We start from the raw sequence: 21349 nt of genomic DNA, 5'->3' as shown, positions 1-21349 counted from the left end.
ATGATGAATGGAGCCTGGAATGGAAACAGGGATGGGGCAGCAGACCCACCACTGCCGTAAATCGACGTGGCTTGACCAGTTGCAGTTACCTAAATAGGTCTGAACAGATTTCAGCCAGCCTGGGAAGTTGTTCTTTAAGAAGTTAGCCGGTTTCTACTATTTACCATCCTCAGACAGTCAAATTCCCCATTTCTGACATCAGTGGAAAGTTCCCAACCACCAAGCAGGGGACATGGGAAGAGCAGCCAGGGTCTCTGCTAAGTTTCCTCTGCACTGTTTCCCTCCAGGGCTGGAGGCAAAACACAATGGTTACTTGGCAGAGCCTCCGACCAGCATTTCCTAGCACTGTGGGCACAGAGGGAGCCAGGGCAATTTCAAGCAGCTTGCAATCTTCCCTACTTTGCACCAGGGAAGTGGGCTAAGGCAGAACAGCAGAAACAGTGTATCACCACCTGAAGCGCAGATCCTGGCAGAAAGGCCATCAGTGCTCCACCAGTGATGCTGGCAGGAAAGAAGAGGCCACCTCAGGTGGGACGTCAGGAGCAGCAAGAACAGAGGCATGCTACCAGCATCTCTGAAAGCCCTGAAACAGCCCCAGCAGTAGGAAAGCTGAGCAGAAGCACGACCCCACCAGCACTTAACATTTAAAACAGCATCCTGGTAATTCAAACACAGTAAATGGTCTGTATCTCACCATGCATTTAACCTCTTTCTAACCAGTAGAGTAATTGGGACGACCGAGTACCAGCTTGCCCTCTGATGTCCCCCCTCTCCCCTGGCTCAGAGAGCTCTGCTTGCCTGCCTGCACAACCCAGTTTGCACATACCTGGTGCTTCTTATCCGCTGTGGGAGACGATCTGGAACGTACATGCACAGGGACCGTCTGATTGTCATACCTATCGAGCAAGTCTTCCACAGAGACGGATTTCCCAGACTTCCTGGCAGAGGTGGGTGTTTCAAAGACCTGCTCCTGCTTCCTGTAGCAGGGCTGGCCTTGCAAGCCCAGAGGGTCTGTCTGCGTGCCTTTGGTGAGCTCTGTTTTGGCTCTGTAATCCCAGCACCTTTCTGTTTTCAGTCGGCTCATGATCGAGCCGTCCTGGTGCCCTTTCTTCTCATCTCCACTCACGTTGAAGCAGCCCATCAGCCCAGGAGGAAGCGTAGAAGATACCTGCCCCAACCTGGATATCTGCTCTACGGACTCTCTCCGGCGGTACAGGTTTTGGTCCTGGAGGGAATTCATGCTGGAGGCGGAGGAAAGGCTCTGGCTGTCCGGACCACCCAGCTGCAGGTAGGAGCCATGGGAGCGCTCCCGCAGCAGCCCCAGGTCTTGCGAGGACGGCCGCCTGCCCGTCTTGCGCTCAATGTAGTCGGCGAGGGCGTTCTGCTGGAGCTGCTTGAGCTCGGGCTTGGAGAGGCTGGCTGTGGAAGAACCTTTGCCCTCCCTTTCAAAGATCTTACGCCGGTCAGCAACAGTGTTCTCCGGGAAGAGAAAATGGATGCTCTTCTTCTGGAAGAAGGGCGAAGGCTCCCCGTCGGAGATGCCCACCTCGTTCATCTTCTCTGGCTCTGAGTAAGAGCGCTTCTTCTGCTCTGCCGTCAGCCGCCGCCGGCCCCCGACGCGCAGGACGTGCGGCGTCCTGGCGTGGTCCAGGGCGCAGAGGCTGCCTTCGGTCGGCGTGACGCTGTGCCTCTCCTTCGGGGTGTGGGGAGACGCCGCCGGGCTCCTCACGCCCAGGTGGGCCGAGGCAGGCCTCTGGGCTGTCCTCCTGGGCGTGCTCCCGAACGGGGGGCTGATGCGACGGAAGGAAGTGGCTCTCAGCACCCTGGGCTGAGCATCTTTGATGCTGTTCCTGTAGGCTCTGTTAAATGGCGTGTCCAGCTGCGACCCGTGGGCATCCTGGACGTTATCCTTCCAGAGGATGTCCTTCTCGGACTCACCTCCCAGCTGGAATGTGCTTTTACTCCTCGGTAGCTGAGCTGCCCTTATTTGCATCTCATTTTCTGGACACAGGTTGTAGTATTCACTGGGTCTTGCCTGCTTCACTGAAGCCACCATCTGCAGCTCTACAGGACGCCAGTCAGCTTCTTCCAGCTTCCCGTTCCTGACGGAGGGACTGGAGACCCTGCCTGGCTCACCGGGCAGCTGGCCGGGCTCGCGGAGCTTGCTCCTAATGTCTTCCAGGCTGTGCAGGGAGCATCTTGCACTGGAGGGCTGGCTCGTCCTGCTGGGCCCGTAGTGCTGGCCAAAGCTGGGAACTCCAACACTCTGGGGCCGGGGAGTGCTTTGCTCTCGCTGCTCAAACTTGTTGACCTTCTCCAGCACTGAGAAGCGGGGCTTGTTGGTGTCTGGTTTGCCATAGGAAAAGCTCTGAGTGCTGCTGGAGCTGAGCCGGCTCCTCCCAAAATCAGAGGTCTTTGGGTGCTGTGGAGAAGGGGGCTCTTTGCACTTGGGCTCGGCAGCATGGAACGGAGTCACGCTCTTGCCCTCCTCCTCCTGCCTCACAAAGGCCTGTGGGTCCACATCACTCCACTGCTTGTGCCCCCGTCCCCTCTGATCCTTCTCCTCTTTACTGCTGCTGTTTGAGAAGGACAGTTTGGTCCTGGAATAACCCTCGCCTGGTTGCATCTCTTTCAGCTCTGAGCTGCTTTGCCTCCTGGAGCAATCTGGGATGTTCTGCAAGGAGGAGAAGCCATACTGCTTGGTCTTGCTGTGACCCCACTGGTGGTGAGCAGCAACATTTCTCTCACTTATCTGTGCATTGCCATTCTTGTCTTCCTGGGATTCAGCTGTCCAGTCCTCGTTGGGCTGGTAATGGGTTTTTCTCTCACTGACATCCCTCGGCTGGGGCTGTGGGACTTGAAAACTGTGTTTGGAGGCCTGTGCAGTACTCACGGTCTCCTGGTTGCTGTGCACTGCCTTGTGAGGGGGTAACGACTCCTCCTTTCTCAATGAGGTCAGGCAGACTTCTGGGCCTGCCATGCTAGGAAGATTTTGCTGGAGCAGTTTTGCCACAGCCTCGTGCTTTCTCTCAGCTGCCGGGGGCTGGTAGAAGATGGTTGATCTGTTTGTAGTGCTTTGGGTTCCATTCTCATCAAAGCCCACGGTGCTGCTGCTCATGGTCTTGTCGTAAGAGACTGGAAGAGGAGGAGGGTACCCACTTTCTTTGGCCAGGGCTGGATAAAGCATCCCATTATTGCCTGCAGAGGGCTGGGGCATCTGGGCGTAGTGTGGCTCTGGGGAAGGTACTGGGTAGACACCAGTAGGCAGCAGGGGCTGCCCCGGCTGGGCTGGCTGGGAATAGCTCTGCTTGGGCTTCACGGTGGGGCTGCTCTCTGGGCTCTTCTCCACCAGGGTGTGCAGATGCCCTTCTCCAAAAGGGGTTTTCAGCAGCGGTCCCTGGGAGAGGGTGCCGAGAAGGGGAGGCCAGGTCCCTTTTGGCTGGGTTCGACCAGGCTTGTTCAGATCAAGGCCAGTGCATGAGCTGGGCCTCTCGTGATGCCTGATGGCTGCGTAGCTGTCGCTGCGAGCAGGAGGCAAGGGGGGTCCCTTGGGGGGCTGGCTCTTGCTGTCCAATGAGCCCTGGCCTGGCTGTGCCCAGGAGGGAGCCGCGTTGTGCCGGCTGAAGCTGTGGAGCCTGCCGTGGCCACGAACATCCAGCGAGGCCTGGGCCTCGCAGCTCAGAAGCAAGGTGGGGGACTTCACCTCGTACTCCTCAGAGACCCCTCGCTGGGCATCGTAGATTGTCTTGACGTACCTGATGTCAGCTTGCCTCATCCCCTCCTGCAGGCCACCTCGGGACTGCATGCTGTCCATGGAACAGGAGTGCTCCTTGCTGAACGGAGGAGCAGGATACTCGGGGATGCTAGAGTTGGTGGAGAAGGAGCTGTAGGCAGAGTCTCTCTTGCTGTGCAGGTGGGAGAGCTGGTCGATGCTGTTGGTGGATTTGGCTGGGGACAGGTGACAAGGGTGGTAGCCAGGGGAGGAGTGGTCCAAGCTCTCCATGCTGCCCCGGGAACTGTACTGGTCAGGGCTTCTCCTCAGATAGCCACGCTCATAGCCAGAGAGATCGCTGGTTGAAGAGCTGGAGAAGAGCAAGAGAAAAGGAAAAACTCACTGTCAGCAGAGGAGAAGCACAACAACTTATAAGTGAGCTCAGAAGCAAGATGTTTAGTTTTGAGAAGTGCAGATGAAAACCCATATTTGGGCCTTACTCCATCCCGTTTGCAGTCATCCCAGTTCACAAAGAGGAACTGCCTGACATTGCAACACATGTCTCTTATTTACCACAAAAGGGTGGGAGGGAAATGCAGACAGAAAGACAGTGCATCTCTGGAGCCAGGGAGGATCACACCCACCCATCAAACCCATCCAAAGCACTTGGAAAGCTGAATGAGTGCTGATACCACCAAGGAGGAGGAGAGGAGCAGGAGAGGCGTTCTGGGAGGAATCTAATCTCTTTCTTTTTTTCCCATTTCATTCCTTTTTATGGAGATGAAGGCTATGCCCTGGCAGGCTTCCTGGAAATTCAGCTGTCTCAAGGATAGTTTGTTTGCTGCAAGAAAACTAAACTGACAAGACAGAGAAGAGATGCATGTGTTTGTGCGTGGAGGCAAGTGGGGGTGCAATGAAATAAACAGTCTGAGGATGCCCCAGGAAGTCTTCACAGCCACCTCCTCATGCAGCTCAGCAGCTGCAGGTACACCTTGGCACCTGCTCTGGGACACACGAGGTGAAAGAAGACTCGTGGCTGCCAGGGATGTGTTTAAAAGGAAGGATATTCAGAGATCCTGCTGTCAGTGGGAAGGGAGCACTTTGTGCCAGCCACAGTTCTCATTACACCTCATGTGGGGATACCGTAAGTTTATGTGGAGTCTGCCCTGGCTAATCTCTCTTGCTGAGGACTGGGGACTGCAGCCAGAGGATTTCACTTTCCTTCCCTCTGTTCCCAGCTCCCCTTCCTGAGGTATCACTTTCTGTAGCTCCCTGTGCAGAGCCACAGGAAAGCATCAGGTAAGGAAATTGCTGTCCCATGCAAAGGGCAGCAAGGCAAGGCTCAGAGCTGGAAGCAGGAATGGAGAGGAGCCTGGGTTTGCCAGGCTGCAAGCTGCAGCCTCAGCTGGCACAGGGAAAGGCAAACTCCATTTCTGTGTGCTTTGCTCCACTGGGATACAAAAACCAAACCTGCTCCAGGCAACGGGGGAGCTGAGGATGCATGGCAGCCCTGGGAATGAAGGAGGAGCAGGTATATTTAGTAAGCTTCCCCCTGCAGCAAGTGTCTGCTCAAGAGCCTAAAGCTTGCTCCCGAGCATATCCCAGACACAGTCACTTCCATCCTGCTGGATTAACACCTAGAAGTTCAAAGAAGGGAGAAGGCTGCTAAGGATGAAGAAAGGCAGAAGAAAGGCTTCCTGCAAGGAGAAAAAGCAGCAGCTCTGCAGAGAAATGCAGAGGAACACAGAGACAGGCAGAAGGAGCAAGATACATGGCAAATCTCAGGTTAAAACTGGTTTACTCATGTAAATGCACCTCTCTATTTTAGTTTTGAATAAATATCTCCCTGGCAATGCCCAGCACAGCCCTGGCCAGCCGGCCACTAGATGCTCCCCGTGCTCCTCTTCAGGCACTCAGGAGACAAGGCCACACAGCCAAAGGCTCTGCCAGGAGCTGTGGCTGGGAAGCAAAGTCCTTCAGGAGGGGGGAATGAATATGCTACAGCATGGTCTGTGCTGAAGGCAAGAGACACACATACATTTTTATCTCCAACCATCCCCACACTTTTCTAAATGCTCTGTTTTCTTTTTCCTTCCCTCTCCCAAGGCTCAGTCTTGCCTGTAGAATAAGTGATGCTGAAATCCCAGTGGCTACAAAGAGTTTCCTGCTCCTAAAACCCTTCTGCCTTTCCAGGGAAAATCCTCCAAAGGCAGAATTTAAACTTGTCCCGCCTCAAGCTGCTCCAGAACTAACCACCAGGCTGCTCAGGGTAGCTGAGGGGTACATCTGCCCTCGGCAGTGCTCCTCCCTGTACTCACCACACCTCATGGCCACACTGTGTCCTGACAGTGGGCTCCCATCTTGGGGGAAATGGGGATTTTCAAAGCAATTAATTTCCTAGTTGTTAATCATCCTACAGAACACTTAAAGGAGGAAAACAGCCACTTTATCTGTGTAACCAAACAGGAACTGAGGCCTTCCTACCTCTTCTCCTAACCCTGGCTGTTTGTAAACCTGTTCAACTGTTTGGAGGTGACTGATAACATTTTTTCCACCACATCTTCTGTCTCTTTCCTTCACTTCTGTGCTCTAGATTTAGGCCCTGTAGTCAGTACCATCAAGACACATCCTTGGGCAGGAGGCAGAGCCCCCCTGAGGCCAGCAAGACACTGGCAACAAGGAAGGACACCAGACTGGGGACTAGTTCAGAGGCATGCCAGCTTGGGAGCCCGATTTCAGCACCTGTAGGAGACATGTCAACACAGGGCAAACGATACCAGATGAAAAATGCAGACTGCTTGACTTCTCTGCCTAGGCAGCAGAGGGCCACGGTGGTGCAGTGCTTACCTGGAGTGGTAGGACTGATGCCAAGGGGTGCCAAGCATACCCTGAGATATTTGCATCATGCTGGGATCGGGTTGGTTCTCCCCAAGTTTGGTTGAATGCCAAGAGTGAGGTCGGCCTGGAGTTTCACTCCGCCTAGGTACAAGTAGAAGAATTTTGCACATCAGCAACAGGCCAGCTCTTCCAAAGAAGATGAATGTGAAGTAATACCAAAATCACACTTAAAATTGCTCATGCTCTCTTTTGTTTCACTACCATGTTCCTGTCTGCTCCAAATGAATCAAGCAGCAATCACTCACCATTCCCGAGATTCACACAAGACACTCCCTCTCAGCCTCCTCCAGGTACAAGCAGACACAGGTTATCCCTGAAGGTGGGGGGTCTTCCCCACCTGTACCCCCTGGGGATGAGCCTGGGGGCCTGTTCACAGGGATGAGTTTAGAGGCTGCAGGGCTGTGTGTGGGCTCCCACACGGTGCACCAAGCCGGGCAGCTGCATGTGACCCTTACAAACGCTGCAGAAGCATTTTCCTCACAAGGTTCCCTTCATGTTAAAGTGACAGCTGGCAAAGTCATCTAAAGAACCAAATGCCATGAGGGGGTGAGAGCCCATGCAATGCTGCTTTGATCTGTCCTCAGTGCTGATAAAACGCAGGAGACACATTGCTGCCACTTGCTTGTCACATCTCCATCCGCTCTCAGGAGAAAAAACCCACCAACAACCTTATTTAAAGCACATCATGGTGCAATGGAAAGTCAGAGCAGGGGATTAGTGATCCAAGTACCCTGAACATACTGCACAGACTCTCCTCTGCCCTAGCCTTTGGGCTTGTCCTTAATCCTCCCTCAGCTTTCCATATGGGATCTCTCCCCTGCTCTAGCACACATCTACACAGTTCCTAACTCTTCCTGTGAGGAGCAGCCCTGGACATGTGTACCACTGAAGTCCCAAACTTGATTGCCTGCAGGACAACCTCGACTACATATAAAGCATAAATGCAAGAGAAGGCTATGACACATCTTTAAACTGTCTCACTGAAAATTTAACATAGTTCAGCATGTCCTGAGTAAGTCAGTAAATTGATTAAAATGCCCTGTGTGGATATAAAGTAGACACCCAAGCAGGTGTCTCCTAGTACTGCCTAAGATGGTGGAATGAAACTAGACAGGAAAATGTACAAAGTAAAAAAATGATTGTTAGGGTCAGATCCTTCACTAGCACTAGTGAACATTGGCACTGGCTGATGCTCTATGACATGGAAAAAAACACTGGCAGAAGGTGAGATTTCTCCAGGTGGTTTTCCATACAGATCTCAGAAGCACAGGTCATTCTCTCATCATCAGCTAAAAGAAGAAAGAAAAAGGGATATTCTTTACCTTTTAACGTTTGTTGTGACAGGATTGTCTTAAGGAAAGCTGAACTGGAGATGGACAGAGGGCGAGCTGAACTGAGCACCACTACCACTACATGTGTAGGTGTGCTTGAAACAGAGCTCTTTTGTTAAGCTCCTTGCCCAGAGAAACTAGGAAGCTGAACATTGCCGGATGGGAAGTTGACAAAACTGTTCCTGAAGAATAACTCACATACTTACCTGTTCCATTGCAGAGATTTAAAGGCTCTCGTGGTACTTTTGAGTAGTACAAGCCCTCAGCATTATTTTTTTGCTTGGGAAAGGACACTGCATGATCCCAAGCAAAGCATGTTATCCCTTGATTTGATCAGTAAAAAGCTGCCAGGGATCTGCTTAGGCAATCTTCTGAGCCACTCTTTTGGTCAATATCATTGTAATAATACAAATACATGGACAGAGAAGCTGTGAATTTAAGTCAGCAGGCAGGCTGTACCAGCTGAGCGCTGGATAACCTTGCATTGTTTCCAAACCTACCTGATCCTGGAAACGTGGATTAAGGGTAACCGAATCTTAGCCGAGCTTAAACCAAGAGAGGAAGCGCTGCAGTACACATGACCTGCAGCTCAGGTTGCAGCCTCACCCAGAGAGCTCCGAGGAGGTGGCAGGATGGAAGGACAGAGGGTCTGTGGGCTCACGAGTGCACCCAAAGGCAGAGAACAGGACACCTGGTCCAGTCCCCACGGGATCAGCTGGAAGACTCTCCCTGAGTTGGAGCTTGGAGGCTGCGAAAGGAAGGCAAAAGTGCTGCTGCCAGTGCCTGTGTGTGGGTGGTCAGGGAATCCAACAAGCTCCTAGCTTCAGACTGCTGTAACACCTGCAAATAGCACCTTGCTTCACCCTGCTTCCTTCAGCTTTTTTTAGAATTCTTATTGCCTCATTAGGGAAAAGGACTGGAACTGGAGTGCAACACGACAGCGAGCACCATCGTGTCCACAGGAGAACAGCTATCTCCCTTTCCAGATGGATGGGGAGCTGAACATGGTTAATCTGCCAATTTTGCAACAGCTTTTGGTTACACTTGCTTTGCTGCAGAGCACAACTTCCAGGAAGCAATAAAACCCAGTGCAAGATTAAACCCTTGTTGGCAAGTGGGGCAGAACTGTTTTTGTAAAGCCCACAACATCAGATCCTGATTCATCCCAGACAAACTGGCTGAGTGATAAAACTTGCAAATACAGCAGTTAATTCCTGACTTGAGTGAAATCAAATAAATCATTAGATCTCTAACTGGTATAAATTTGTTGCAACTCAGTTGCCTTCATCAAGACCTGGAGCAACAGCTGGCATTTTGTTCCAGAAGGTTGTACGATTTAAAAATGCAAAACTGTAATAATAACAAAAACACTACTTCATCCCCATATTCTTTACACTGGTTCCTCAAGGGCTGCACCTGTACTGTGCTTGCAAAAGCATGTGGACAATCTTACTACAGAAAAATTCCCCACTTCAGATAATGGAGAAAGTGATCCCTCTGTTGTAAATGCCAAGGCTGGAAAAGAGACTCCTGATCCCTCGTGGGCACCTCCAGTGATCAGATAACCTGGGCATCCAGGTCAGGCTGGCATCACCACAAATGCCTCAGAGGGAAGATACCCAGAGAAGTCAGTGGACCCTGATGCAACACTGGCATCTAAATAGGCTCCACAGCAGCTGTAACACTGATTACACACCAAATACTGCCAAATTTACCCTGCAAACTGGAAAACCAAAGGGAAAAGAATAGTCTTTAATCTTGTCCAACTGCTGTTATCTGGGTGCTCCTTGTTGCTATTGTAGTCACAGCATTTTCAGACAGAAACGTGACCAGCACATTAGCAGTCCCCTCTAACACAGCGTGCCAAAGGCTTGCTGCAGTCTGGGCTGCAAGGACCACACTGACATTTCTGAGGCCCTTTACCATTAATAGCTCTGTAGCTCTCTGATTGGGAAGAGCTGAGCACACTCTTCCCTGGAATCTCTGTAGATTATTTTTATGCTTTGTGCCCACATCAGGAATGGAACTTTAGAAAGATGCCTTGGCACTAACTCTACAGATGAATCAGCACCTACAGAACAGCCATCTGAAGCTTTCTTCAGAGTACAATGGAAAGGCTGATTTCTCTCTTTCCCAACTAGAACCACGCACAACAATGTACTGTCTCATTTCCACCCTTTACCCTCACCGATCCCAGAGCACATGCAAAACCTCAGTGCTTTGCAATTAAAATGTACTCCAACCCCGTGTCCTCCAAGAGCACACAATGTGCAAAAAGGCCCATCTTTAACCAAAGCAAACAACCTAGCTTCTGCAAATGGCCATTTTCATTTTTTCTAAATTTGCCTATAAAAAGTTCCTTTTCCTAGACTTCCAAGTGGAGCAGTTTTGGGTAAAGAGAAGCAGGAAGGAAGCAGTTTCCTCCCCTCACATGCCATCTCCTGGTCGTTCATGGAGCAGGATTCTGGGGCACATCACGGGATGTCCTTGCTGTGCAATTAGACATAGTGTAAGAGTGCCAAAGCAAGCTGCTGAAGCAAGAAGAGAATCATTTCACAAGAAAAGCACCTTCTCTTAGGAAACACAGACTGAACTTTATCCTTATACAAAACAGCAGGATGTAACTCAGCCTTTTAGAGAGCTAACCGTGACAGCCAGGGAGGGGATGTTGTGGCTGATCAATTAGCAACTAAAGAGTCATCAGTGCCCCAATAAACTGATCTATTTCTACTGCAACAAAACCACAGAACTCGCAGGGAGTTTTCATCAGTCTCATATCTGACAAACACATGATGTAAGATAGCTGCACAGACACCATTTATGAACAATTCTTCTAACACCAACCTTCTGCTCCTTTATTGTCTGCCCCAGCAAGCTTCAAAATCCTCCTCAGCAAAGACAGGGGACACTGAAGATAAAGGCAGTAAAACCTTTCAAGAAAAGCATCTCTCCCCAAGGAGCAGAATCCACCTGTGGATCCAGGCAGGAGCAGTATTCACTAGGGCATGTTCTCCATGACCTGCAGGATGGTTTTGACTAGCTGCTGGTGTTAAGGTGCCCGAGAAAGACAGGAAGACAGAGAAGAGACCTAAAGCCAGGAGGACCTCTTGGTGCTATTGCAGACAACTGCAATGCCTTTGGATGTGCTTTCCCCCAGCAGCAATATGGCTCAGGTGGCTGTGGGGAAACCCACAGCCTGGCCTGCTCATCTGGGAGGGTGGGAAGGGATGAGGGCCCTGGAGCAGACACCCTCTTCTTGCGGAAAGGAGGAACGATTTGGATGCAAGTGCAAACTGCAAAGCTTGTGCCCCTCTGATCCAATCCCGAGCAGTGAGACACAAGAGAGAAAGCCATCCTCACAGTGGTTAAGACTTCAAGCTGGTGATATTTCTAAACTAACAGAAAGTATGTGGAAGGAGTAGTGAGTCCTGAGCCAGACCCCGGGGCCATGAGCTCCTCCTATACAGAGAGATCCTGATCATGGCAACTCCTGTGAACCCTCCTGGGGCAACTTACATACCTTCATCAACAGAACACATAAACAATGATCTGAATTTTCACCAGTGTGGACCTGTCTCCAAGATGGCTACAACTAAAAAGGAGGGTTGGCACAACAGGGATCTGTTCTACAGACATCCCAAGGCCTTGCTGCAGACCCTATGCCTAGCCATTAAGCAGGACATGAAGGAAAAACTAAAGCACTCAGAAGCCTATTAGGATTTCGGCAGAGCGAGGCCACAATCTCCTCAAAGCAATGTCGCTCTTAATTAAGGTTCAGTCATGGTTCTAAAAATAAGCATAACAGACAAGGCCAATTAAAAAGAAGTTGGACCATAATGGCATCAGCTTGATGTGTCTTTCACAGAAATCTGTCTTTTTAGGCTCACAGAGCCCTTCTGGTGAATTCTGGGGCAGGAGAGATCTGAAGTGGGCTCCGTCCCTTCACAAGTTTGACTAAAAAGAAGAACTTGTTAGAAAGACCTGAATGAACCATATGAAATATTTCACATCATGAATCTTGGGCAAGAGTGTCTCCTTACTTAGAAAAGGGAGAGTCCCCATCTCTCTTCATGCTCAGATTAAAACTTCCCCTAAGTAAAAAACACACTGAAAACCCCCTCACTTCAGAACACTTAGGTGAAATGTGTGAACAGTCTCACACCAGGACACAGCCTTCTTTCCCACAATATATGAATCTCCTCAACTTCTAGAGGACAACTCCCCACCCAGGGAATCCCCTCAGAGTATCTCACAGTTTTTAGCAGTCTCAGTCTTAAACCAAACAAGAGAAAAAAGCTTGAGGAGAATACCCTGGCTGAGTTCAGAGCTGCACCTCAGACCAGCCCGGCCTCAGTTATCTCTCAAGCCCCTTTCCCACTGGCCTAGGCAGATGTTGTGCCTGCCTGTTGTTTCCAGTTGACATGTGAGACCTTATTTGCTTGTTCCCTCTGATGAACAACACTTGGGATGTCTGGGTTGTATCAGATCAAGCCCTAAGTGCCACGTCAGAACTGGGAGACAGGTACAGAGTTCCCTGAAGTTTGTCTGGGGTGAGGAAGCAGAGAATCAGAGGCTTCTGCTCAGATTTCCTACCATTACCATTGTCAGCTCTTCGGGAAAAACTCCACATGCAGGAAACAGCCTGTCTCTCTTCCTCCTCTGCTCTCCCTGACACCAAAAGCAGGCAGGATGAAACAGTGCAGAAAGATTATTTTGTGGATGGGAATGACCAAGGGCACAGCAATGTTTATCAATGCTGCCTCTGGTAAGGGACAGGGTGTGGCTGGTTGGGGATACATGGAAGTGTCAAGTGCAGCAGCAGCAATTTGCCTGAGTTTGTGGAGACCAAAGGTTTCTGAAAGAAACTCTCTCTGCCCCTGACTGCAGAAGGAAGAGCTGGGATTGCTCAGAGGTGACAGCAGCTGTGAGGTCACTCCTTAGTTGAACTCAGGAACAGTCAAACACTGTAATTAATGATTATTGGTCTTGCACATCACACCTCTGTGTTATCACATCCCTTTGGTAACCCCCAGGAGGACTTATCCAGTGGCACTTATCAGTTTTCCAGAAAAGGAAACCAAGGCCTCAAGAGGTGAAGTGACTGACACCAAAGCAGAGGACAGTGCCAGGAACAGGGCCATGTGCCCTGGCTCCATCTTCCCTTCATGGTCTGACAGGCAAAAGCTCGATTGAGCACTTGGCCCCTCACCAGGAAAGGGTCTCCCTGTCTCCTGTGCTGACACTGACCGGACAGCAGCCTTGAACAGGAACAGGGACTTTGGTTCTGCATCTGAGAGGTGGTGTATACAGGCTTCATTCTTGTTGACTGCTAGATTCAAGGACTTCGTCCTACTGGGATCTCCTGACAGTTTTTTTTTTTTAGAGAAAGCACTACCAGGCAACACAAGAAGTCTGGTTTAAATTGCAAAATAAAGAGTATTTCAGATGTCTGTTTGCAGAAAGTACTTGCTGCCAGGATATTCCACCTCTGCTGTTCACAGCCTTAGACATGGGGAAGCCAAGACAGCCTCCTGCCTGGTTACTTAGAGCCTGTGTAGGCTACAATGAGGAGCTGGTGAGCACGGGATTCCAGACTTCTGCAACTGTTCTCTTCTTGCTACAGTTTCACTCCATTTCCTTCTCTGGGAAAAGAGGAAGAAAGAAGAGACATGGAAAAGGGACAGTTGACTGTCTTTGAGAAGTACCCTATTATCTCCTGTCTTGTCCAGGCACCCACATAATTTCTAAGAGCATGGACAGAAAATTTCAGCAGCCAGACCCTACAGTGGCTTCCCCTGCCCGTGGCTCTGCAGAAGTCACAGAGCTGCACTGATTTATCCATATTGATGAATTGGCCCGACAGGCTTAATTCAAATAATTTTTCCTCATTCTTCTGCAGTCAGTAAATGAGTTAAAAAGACAGAAAGACAAGAATAGCTTAGATTCTTTCTTGCCCTGGTATCAAACACACAGCAACTTGCAACAGGAGAGACTTAAAAACAATGGAAGGAATGTGTTTTCCACATCTTGTTCAGTGCTTAGGAGGAACTCGGAGGCTGGCAGCAGGAACACTGCCCTGTGAGCCTGATTATCCAAACGTAACGTGGACAATAAGTCATGGCAGGTAACCAAGGGGATTTCAGGGCAAGTGTTTCAGACAGTAGCTGGGTCCTCCTCTGAGTTACAGGGCTACAAATCAACGTTAATAAACTCAACACCAAAGAGCTAAAGTAGAAATGAGAAACAAGGGAGGAGGAGGAGTAGAAGGTCCTTCAGGCATGTGTGCTGAATGTACATACATACACACATCCCTGTGTGTGGGGGGATCTGCTCACAGACAGACTGCTTGCTTGCTGCATGGAGAAACAAATGTCAAAGGAGACCAAGGGGAGTTTAAACTTTTAGCGAGCCAGGTGAATTCATGATTTACTCCTAGCTGGGAATTCACCTTCCCGCTGTTCCTGCAGGGAGCAGGTGGGACAGGCAGCCATCCTTGAATATATCACTGGGACCTACACCAGTGGGGCAAGTGAAATAGCAAACCTGCAGAGAACTAACATAATTCAAGCCACAGAACAGCTATCAAATAATAATAAGCATTGTAACGGTAATAAGCATTTTCTTGGTGAAAGATGCCCCTGCACCTGGATTTCTAGACTTAATTCTTCCCTCTTTCTTACCTCAGGTTGCCCTTTGCTGACAGACAGAGCTGCAGTAAGGTGGCTGCACTGGCTGCCAATGCCACCCTGGCCTCATTTATTTTGTGCACTGGAGAAAATGAGGCAAAGTGTCAGTCCAGGCTCAGGAGGGTGAGCTGCAGGCTGGTGCTGTGCTGCACCTTCCTGTGGGTGCTCAACTGCAACACCTGAGAAACCAGTCCTGAGCTTTGGGGTTCTGCTTTGACTAAGGACATTCCTTCATCACCCCGAACTTCAGAAAGCCATCAGGACTGCTGACAGCCTTCACCACTGAGGGTGAGGCTGCAGGAAGTGAACAAGCAGGGGAATTGCTCCTGGTGCTCTGGCCAAAGTAAAGGCTGCTTAGTCTGAAATACCCTCCCACACACCAATTCTTATACATTAAAGCAACTTCCTGTTTGTAACAAAAGCTTCAGCCCAAGTTAAAGAGAGATACGCAGACACAGCCTCCAACACTGCTGGAAAAGTAAAGCAAAACAATAGCTCTGCAGCCAAAGACAAATTAATCCAAGGGAAATGTTGAACTTTAGAACTGCTGTGAAGATTTGCTACCAGATTGACACGCAAGTGGGATTTATGGAGGGCATATGCTGAAAAACTCATCACTGTAGGAAGGTGGAGATGCATGGGAGCTCCTTTGTGAAATTCAGAATCTGCAGGGTCCAGCACCCTAGTCTGAGATTAATCTCCCCCAATTAAACCCAGCTTGAGTAGAGATCTCAGCCTCTAAAATCTGCTCCATCTGAGAGAGACTTAAATTATGGCCCAAATTCTCATCTGGGAGGAAAGCAATACAAACTTAGTGAGGCTACACACATCAACAACAGTGGAAGAGCTGAGCCCTTTCCTTTTGCAGCCACCCAGGCTGCACAGGGTCAGTGTCCATACCTGTCTGCACTGCCTAAAGGCTGGAGCAACTCCACTAAGGTCAGTGAGTTTGTTCCAGACCTGCATCCTTGCTGATAGGATCAGAATGTGACTCCACGTGCCACATTCCTCTCTCAGCTGCTCACTAACAGGCAACCAGGCCACATTTCCTCCAGCTACAGGAAATCAATTCTTGACTTCAACTAAGTTCAAGGTCTGGCCTGAATGCAATGTTGCCAATAATAGTCACTGCTTTGACTTCATGGTGCAAAACCTCAGAGGACTGAGACACAAAAATCCATGAGGTCATCCAGATTACCATCTGTTTGATGTAAGAAGCTCTTTTGGTGCCAGCAAAAGCTTTGCCTAAGTAAATGCTGCAGGATTTTGTCCTAAACTGCACGGACAAAGGAAGGAAATCAAGGCTCTGCCACAACACTGGCTGAGGCAGAGCAATTCAAGAGACTGATTTCTGAAGACATTTTATCATTTAAAAATGCAGATAGGCATTAAAAGTGCAGATAGGCACCCAACAGGGTTGTCACAAATGCCAAACTCCCACTGAAACCCACACTCAGAAGAAGCCAGGTGGTTTTGGAAAGCCAGACCCCAGAGCAGGCTTACACCACTTCTGTGGAGGTATTTTGGCCCAGCACCTCCAATGACCTTTACCACCACTGACAGAAGGTTCTGAGGAGAAAGAATACCTCTTCCAGGATTCCCTCTCAGTGAGTGACCCTCAGGCATTCGGGCAGCCAAAGCAGAAACTATTTTACACCCAGCCCTATGCAGACATTCCCGACACCCAGCAATGCTGATGCCCGACTCAAGGTGCAAAAGGTGAATTTGCTTCCCTGGCACTGTGCTGAGGGCAAAGAAGCTTTGGGAAAAGGTGGGTGTGAGGTTTAAGAAACTGTCCTAGGCCTCTTCCACCACCTAACACCGCAGACAGGGGACTCAGGCTGCTTTGCTCCAGCATTAGTGCTGCCCTCGCTCGGCAGGATGGAAGCGGAGGCTGCCAGCCGCTCTCCAAGTACAGCGGCCACAAAGCCCGGGCAGCAGACAGGGACACAGACACACACACCCTCACCTGCTCTTCAGCCGTAACTTAACTCCTCCCGGCCACGCGGCTTTGCTGGGCTGAAAGTCAGCGGTCACACAGTCCGGGCTGAGGGGGCCGGCAGACAGGTCAGTGCATCCCTTTGCTGCATGTGTGTCCCTGTGAAAAGAAACCCAGGCGGGTGTAAACACTGACACACAGAAACCTCAGCTGGTGTATCTTACATTTAGTACGTATTTTGGCCAGGAAGGCAATACACAGATCCAGGGGGCAAGGCAGAGGCATCAGTTTAGTTTTTTAAAAAGCGCAAAGAAAACGTCACAGAAAGCCACGTGTATCTCTTTTCTTCTCTGTGCCACTGCCCAGGCAGACAGAGTGAGCTTTGCTCACTGCCTCCTTTATACCTGGGCACTGCTCAGCCCCCCAGAGCGCCCCTCACAACCGGTTTGGAGGAGCTGCCCAGCATCACAGCACTGCTCCTCCACACAGCGTATCCCGCACCCACGTTTTGGAGCTCTCAATCCCCAGGTGTGGAGTTCAGGGCTTCTGCTGCTGGAGGTGCCCTTCTCACACGTAACCCCCTCAGGAGAGCTCAGGGAACACTGAGCACACGAGAGAAAAGCGAAGAGAAAGGTCCACACAGCGACAGCAAGAAATAGAAGCATATCCCTCCCTCTACCGCTGTTTCCACAAAGTTAGCAAACAAATATTTACCCCTCCTCGTCACACGCCTGCAGAAGTCACCCCAACACCGTGCAACCATCACCTCGGCTCCTTCCCCCGGGGCACAGGAAAGCCCGGAACGCCCCAGCGCTCCCCCGCTCAGCTCCCGCTTTCCGCACTTCGAAGCGCGGGAGAGATTTTGAGATTTCTGCTGCCTCAAGGGACCCCCAGGCCGAATAAAAAAACAGCAGGTCTGAAAGGCTTCCCCCCCCCCCCCCTCCCCTTCCCCCCGGCCGCGGCCCGAGGGACGCGGTAATTGCCTCTCGTTGTGCGGCTCAGCGGGCTGCAGGCTGAGCGCGCACGCCGGCATCTGCGGCTTTGGATGGCTGGGATGGCTTGGATGCCATTCCGCTGAGAGCCCAGCCGTCTTTGTGTCCGGCTCCGGCCTCCCCCACCCTCCCTCCCTCCCTCCCTCCCCAAGCCCCCACGTGCCAGGCAGGAATGTTAAGCCTCACGCTGCCGGGTGAGATACAGCAGGGAAGCGCAAGCAGCACTTTCACCCGGGGCCGGAGCAGCCTTTTTGCTCGCCCCGCTTATCCGCAGGCAGGTTTTACCTCAGACCCTGCCTCAGCCGCCGTTTCTTTCCGTGCACCAAATCCTGTGCTGATTTGTCTCCCCCAGCCCTCTCCTCTCAGATGATGTCAAGCTGCTCATTAAAAACAACCACCACTCCCCCTCCCTGCCCCTGTACCACCGGCCTTGGGACAGACCAGGAGCACAACCCTCTGGTTCTGCAGCCCCGTGAAGGGCCAACACAACAAACTGCTCCAATCCTCTTCACTTCCCAAGCTTACCCTGAAAAATAACTCATTTTTAGATTAGATGTCACTGCAAGATAGAGGGCAGAAGGCCTGCAGCAGATAAGGATTGATAAGACTGGACATAAAAAATGTATACACACAAATAGGTATAAAACTTCGTAAGTGAAAATGTATTTATGGCTCTAGAGTTTGGAGGACAAGTCCTTGGCTTAAGGTTTTTTTGCGGGAGCACCCGAGAGATGGTCCCAGCCACAAAGAACAGCACTTCTGCTCCTACAATGCTGCCCCTGAGATGTCTGTGACAAGGGGCCCCACCAAGCCCCTGGGAGCATTTAAGCACAGCTCAAATTCGTGGCAAGGCAGCTGCATATCGTGCTGAAGCCTAATGAGGTGTTTGGCTGACGACGTTGTGGCAGGACCAGGATCCCATCAGAGGGGAAGGCAACTCAGCAGAGGCACCTGTCTTAACTCTGGGGCAAATCCCAACCTCCCCACTCAGGCCTCATTTCCCACACTAGGGAACTACCACCCCTGACGCCTCCTGGTTTGCTGATCGTGAAGAGAAGACGCAGTTTACCTGAAGATCCTTCCCAGGCTGTACCATGTTGGGGTGGCAGGGCCTTTGTTCAAAGGGGAGAACAGGCACTTGGCTGTGACCACACACCTCAGTGACTTGGGGTAACCCCTGTGCCAGTCACCACTGGTGGGTCACTCTCAGGGGCTGGCCCTGCAGCTTTATTTGCAGAAGTTTTGGTGCCTGTTGGCTCCTGCTGTTTTCGAAGACCAAGGCAGGTACTGAGACCTTTTGGAAAAGGCATCTGGACGTCCCAAAGTGCCATCAACTGCCACAGCACTATAATCCTCATCACAACCACAAAACACAAAGTCAAGGCCATTTCTCTGAGCCAATTCTCAGCGTCCTGTTTCAACCTGTATGAAAGCAGATACTGACACAGTAGAAGATCTTTGCTATGCTCACAGGAGCCACCTGGGATCAGCAATGAACTTTTCTAACTCACCTCAAGCAGTGCTCAGTCGTAACCTCCCTATTTGTTTCCTAAACAGCAGACTTTGGCTCTCCCAGGCTACACAATAGCTGTATTCCTGCAGGGAGTAAAGCTGCTCATGTCCTCCTCTCTATGGGCAGCTCTCTCCACAGTAGCCAGTAACAATATTTAGAACTGGGAAACTGCCCCTGTGCCAAAGACATTAAGAAAAGTAATGAGTAGCCTGAGAACTGATACAGGAGGAGGTGCATACAGTTTCCCAGTCACCACGGCCTAGTAATCTTTCAGCACTTCAGGTCTTTTTTTTAAAAAACAGCTTTTGAAACGTGAAGAAAGCAAGAGGCAATGCAGACTCTGCTGTGAGCAGAGCTTTCTGAGTAACTTCCAAGCATTCCCATATGGATCCACAGAGATCTGACCCTCACAATTGGCAGCTCCAAGATGTGGGAGGGTATAAGCAGCTTGGGTGTTCCCCCTCACACAGTGAGGAACCTAAGCTTGCCAGCATGCATAACTTTGGGGTTTACCTCACAGAGACAAAGACCCGTTAATTAGTGTCTGCATGGGCTCTGGGGTTGTTGTTGGGGGGTAAGAGGAACATGGAACGGAGTTTTTCCTGAGCCTCTTAAAAAACTGTAATTACTGAGCTCTGTGCGGAATGGCGGCCTTAATAAGATATTGAAAACTAATCAGCCAGTCTATAATTAACACCATTAATCAAGCCCAGTGGGGAACACAAGAGATGAGGATTCTTCCACCAGTGAAGCACATGCACTTCAAGGTCGGAGGTGGGTGTCTCCAGCCAGAGCACAGCTGTCCAGGCAGGGAAGACACCTGAGGCCAGGACTAGGGCTGCAGCTGGAGAGGTGGAGACTTCCCCCAGACAGGACCTGCAAACCCAGCACCTTTCCTCCCCTTCCAGCTTTGGCCTCACTCTCAGTCAAGCGACTGAACTGCTTACCCTGGAAAATTGTCCAAGACATTTCTAAATAATTTTCTAAGGCAGCTCAGTCTAACAATCAGGAGTGTGCTGATCTCTGTGAAGATACCTCCTCGATCGTTAACACAGAAACAGCCACCCTAGTGCAAAGATGCTGAGGGCCTACCTTGCACCCTGACTATTGCCTTCTCCTCCGAGGGATGGTTCTCCCAAAGCCTGAGCTGTCCCCAGGACACAGAACACTGGCTCTCTGCAACAGCCCCCCGCCCCCCGGGATGCTCTTTAAGGTCAGGGCTGCATTTTATTTCAGGATGTTGCAAAGTGCCTCCTCACAATCGCGTGGCTAAAAAGCATCCCTGGTAAAGAGTGGCCTGCAGTTCTTTTTGCTGCTGTGTTGCTTCTAAGGCTCAGGAGCAGGAGGCAGGAAACCTAGGGCAGTCTATTTAAAACTCCTTTACCTCCCACCTGAGGCTGGCAGCTGCCTCTGAAATCTCCCCTTTTCTACAAAGTTCATGTTTAATTATGAATTGTTATTTATACTTGCTGCTTCCATGGTGCCTTTGGTATTTAATACCACACATGTTAATGAGTAGCTGTACAAAGACACCCTGCTCAGCTTTTCCCTCATCTAAAAATACGGCCTGTTAGGATTTTTGTCCTCACACTTGCTCAACAGACAGCGAGAGAACACAGTACTACAGATCCCAGCTGCTTTTAGAGAAAATCCAGCTCCTCAGAAGCTTGATTGCCTCACAGCTTGGTTGGCTCAGCCTTGTGCAGAGAGGACCAGCTGCCAGGACAGACAGTGCCTCCTGACCCACAGGGCAGCATCTCCTCTGCACATCCAGCACCATCTCTTCTGAAGCAGACATCTGCAAAACACCTTCCTGGTTTTTACCACCCTCCTTCAGAGCCCTACAAGAAAGCATGGGTGGCCTTATTTTACAGAATCATAGAATGGCTAGGATTGGAAGGGACCTTCAACATCATCTAGATCCAACCCCCCTGCATGGGCAGGGACACCTCCCACCAGCCCAGGCTGCTCCAAGCCCCATCCAACCTGCCCTTCAACACTGCCAGGGATGGGGCAGCCACAGTTTCCCTGGGCAACCTGTTCCAGCATCTCACCACCCTTACAGGAAAGAACCTTTTCCTAATGTCCAACTCTGTAAGCTTCAAGCCATTGCCCCTTGTCCTCTCACTACACACCCATGTAAAAAGCCCTACCCCAGCAGGGTCTTCAGGAGGATCTGCTCCAAGATCTTGCCAGGCACAGAGGTGAGACTGGCCTGTAGCTTTCTGGGTCTTCTTTGTTTCCTTTCTTGAAAATGGGGGTTATGTTTCCCCGTTTA

General features: G+C 50.6%; 1 protein-coding gene across 1 annotated transcript in view; it reads right to left on the bottom strand.

Annotated features, from left to right (window-relative positions):
* SHROOM3 (shroom family member 3) overlaps positions 1-21349 on the bottom strand; it is a 153949-nt gene that overhangs the window by 14973 nt on the left and 117627 nt on the right. The window contains exons 3-5 of the mRNA XM_051617638.1: positions 16597-16725; positions 6560-6691; positions 827-4082 (exon numbers count right to left, since the gene is read on the bottom strand). Of these exons, the coding sequence (XP_051473598.1) occupies positions 827-4082; positions 6560-6691; positions 16597-16725 (3517 nt within the window). The remainder of the gene's footprint in view (positions 1-826; positions 4083-6559; positions 6692-16596; positions 16726-21349) is intronic.

The sequence above is a fragment of the Apus apus genome, chromosome 4, assembly GCF_020740795.1.
Source record: "Apus apus isolate bApuApu2 chromosome 4, bApuApu2.pri.cur, whole genome shotgun sequence".
Lineage (NCBI taxonomy): Eukaryota > Metazoa > Chordata > Aves > Apodiformes > Apodidae > Apus > Apus apus.
This window is presented reverse-complemented; position numbering and strand designations above follow the sequence as displayed.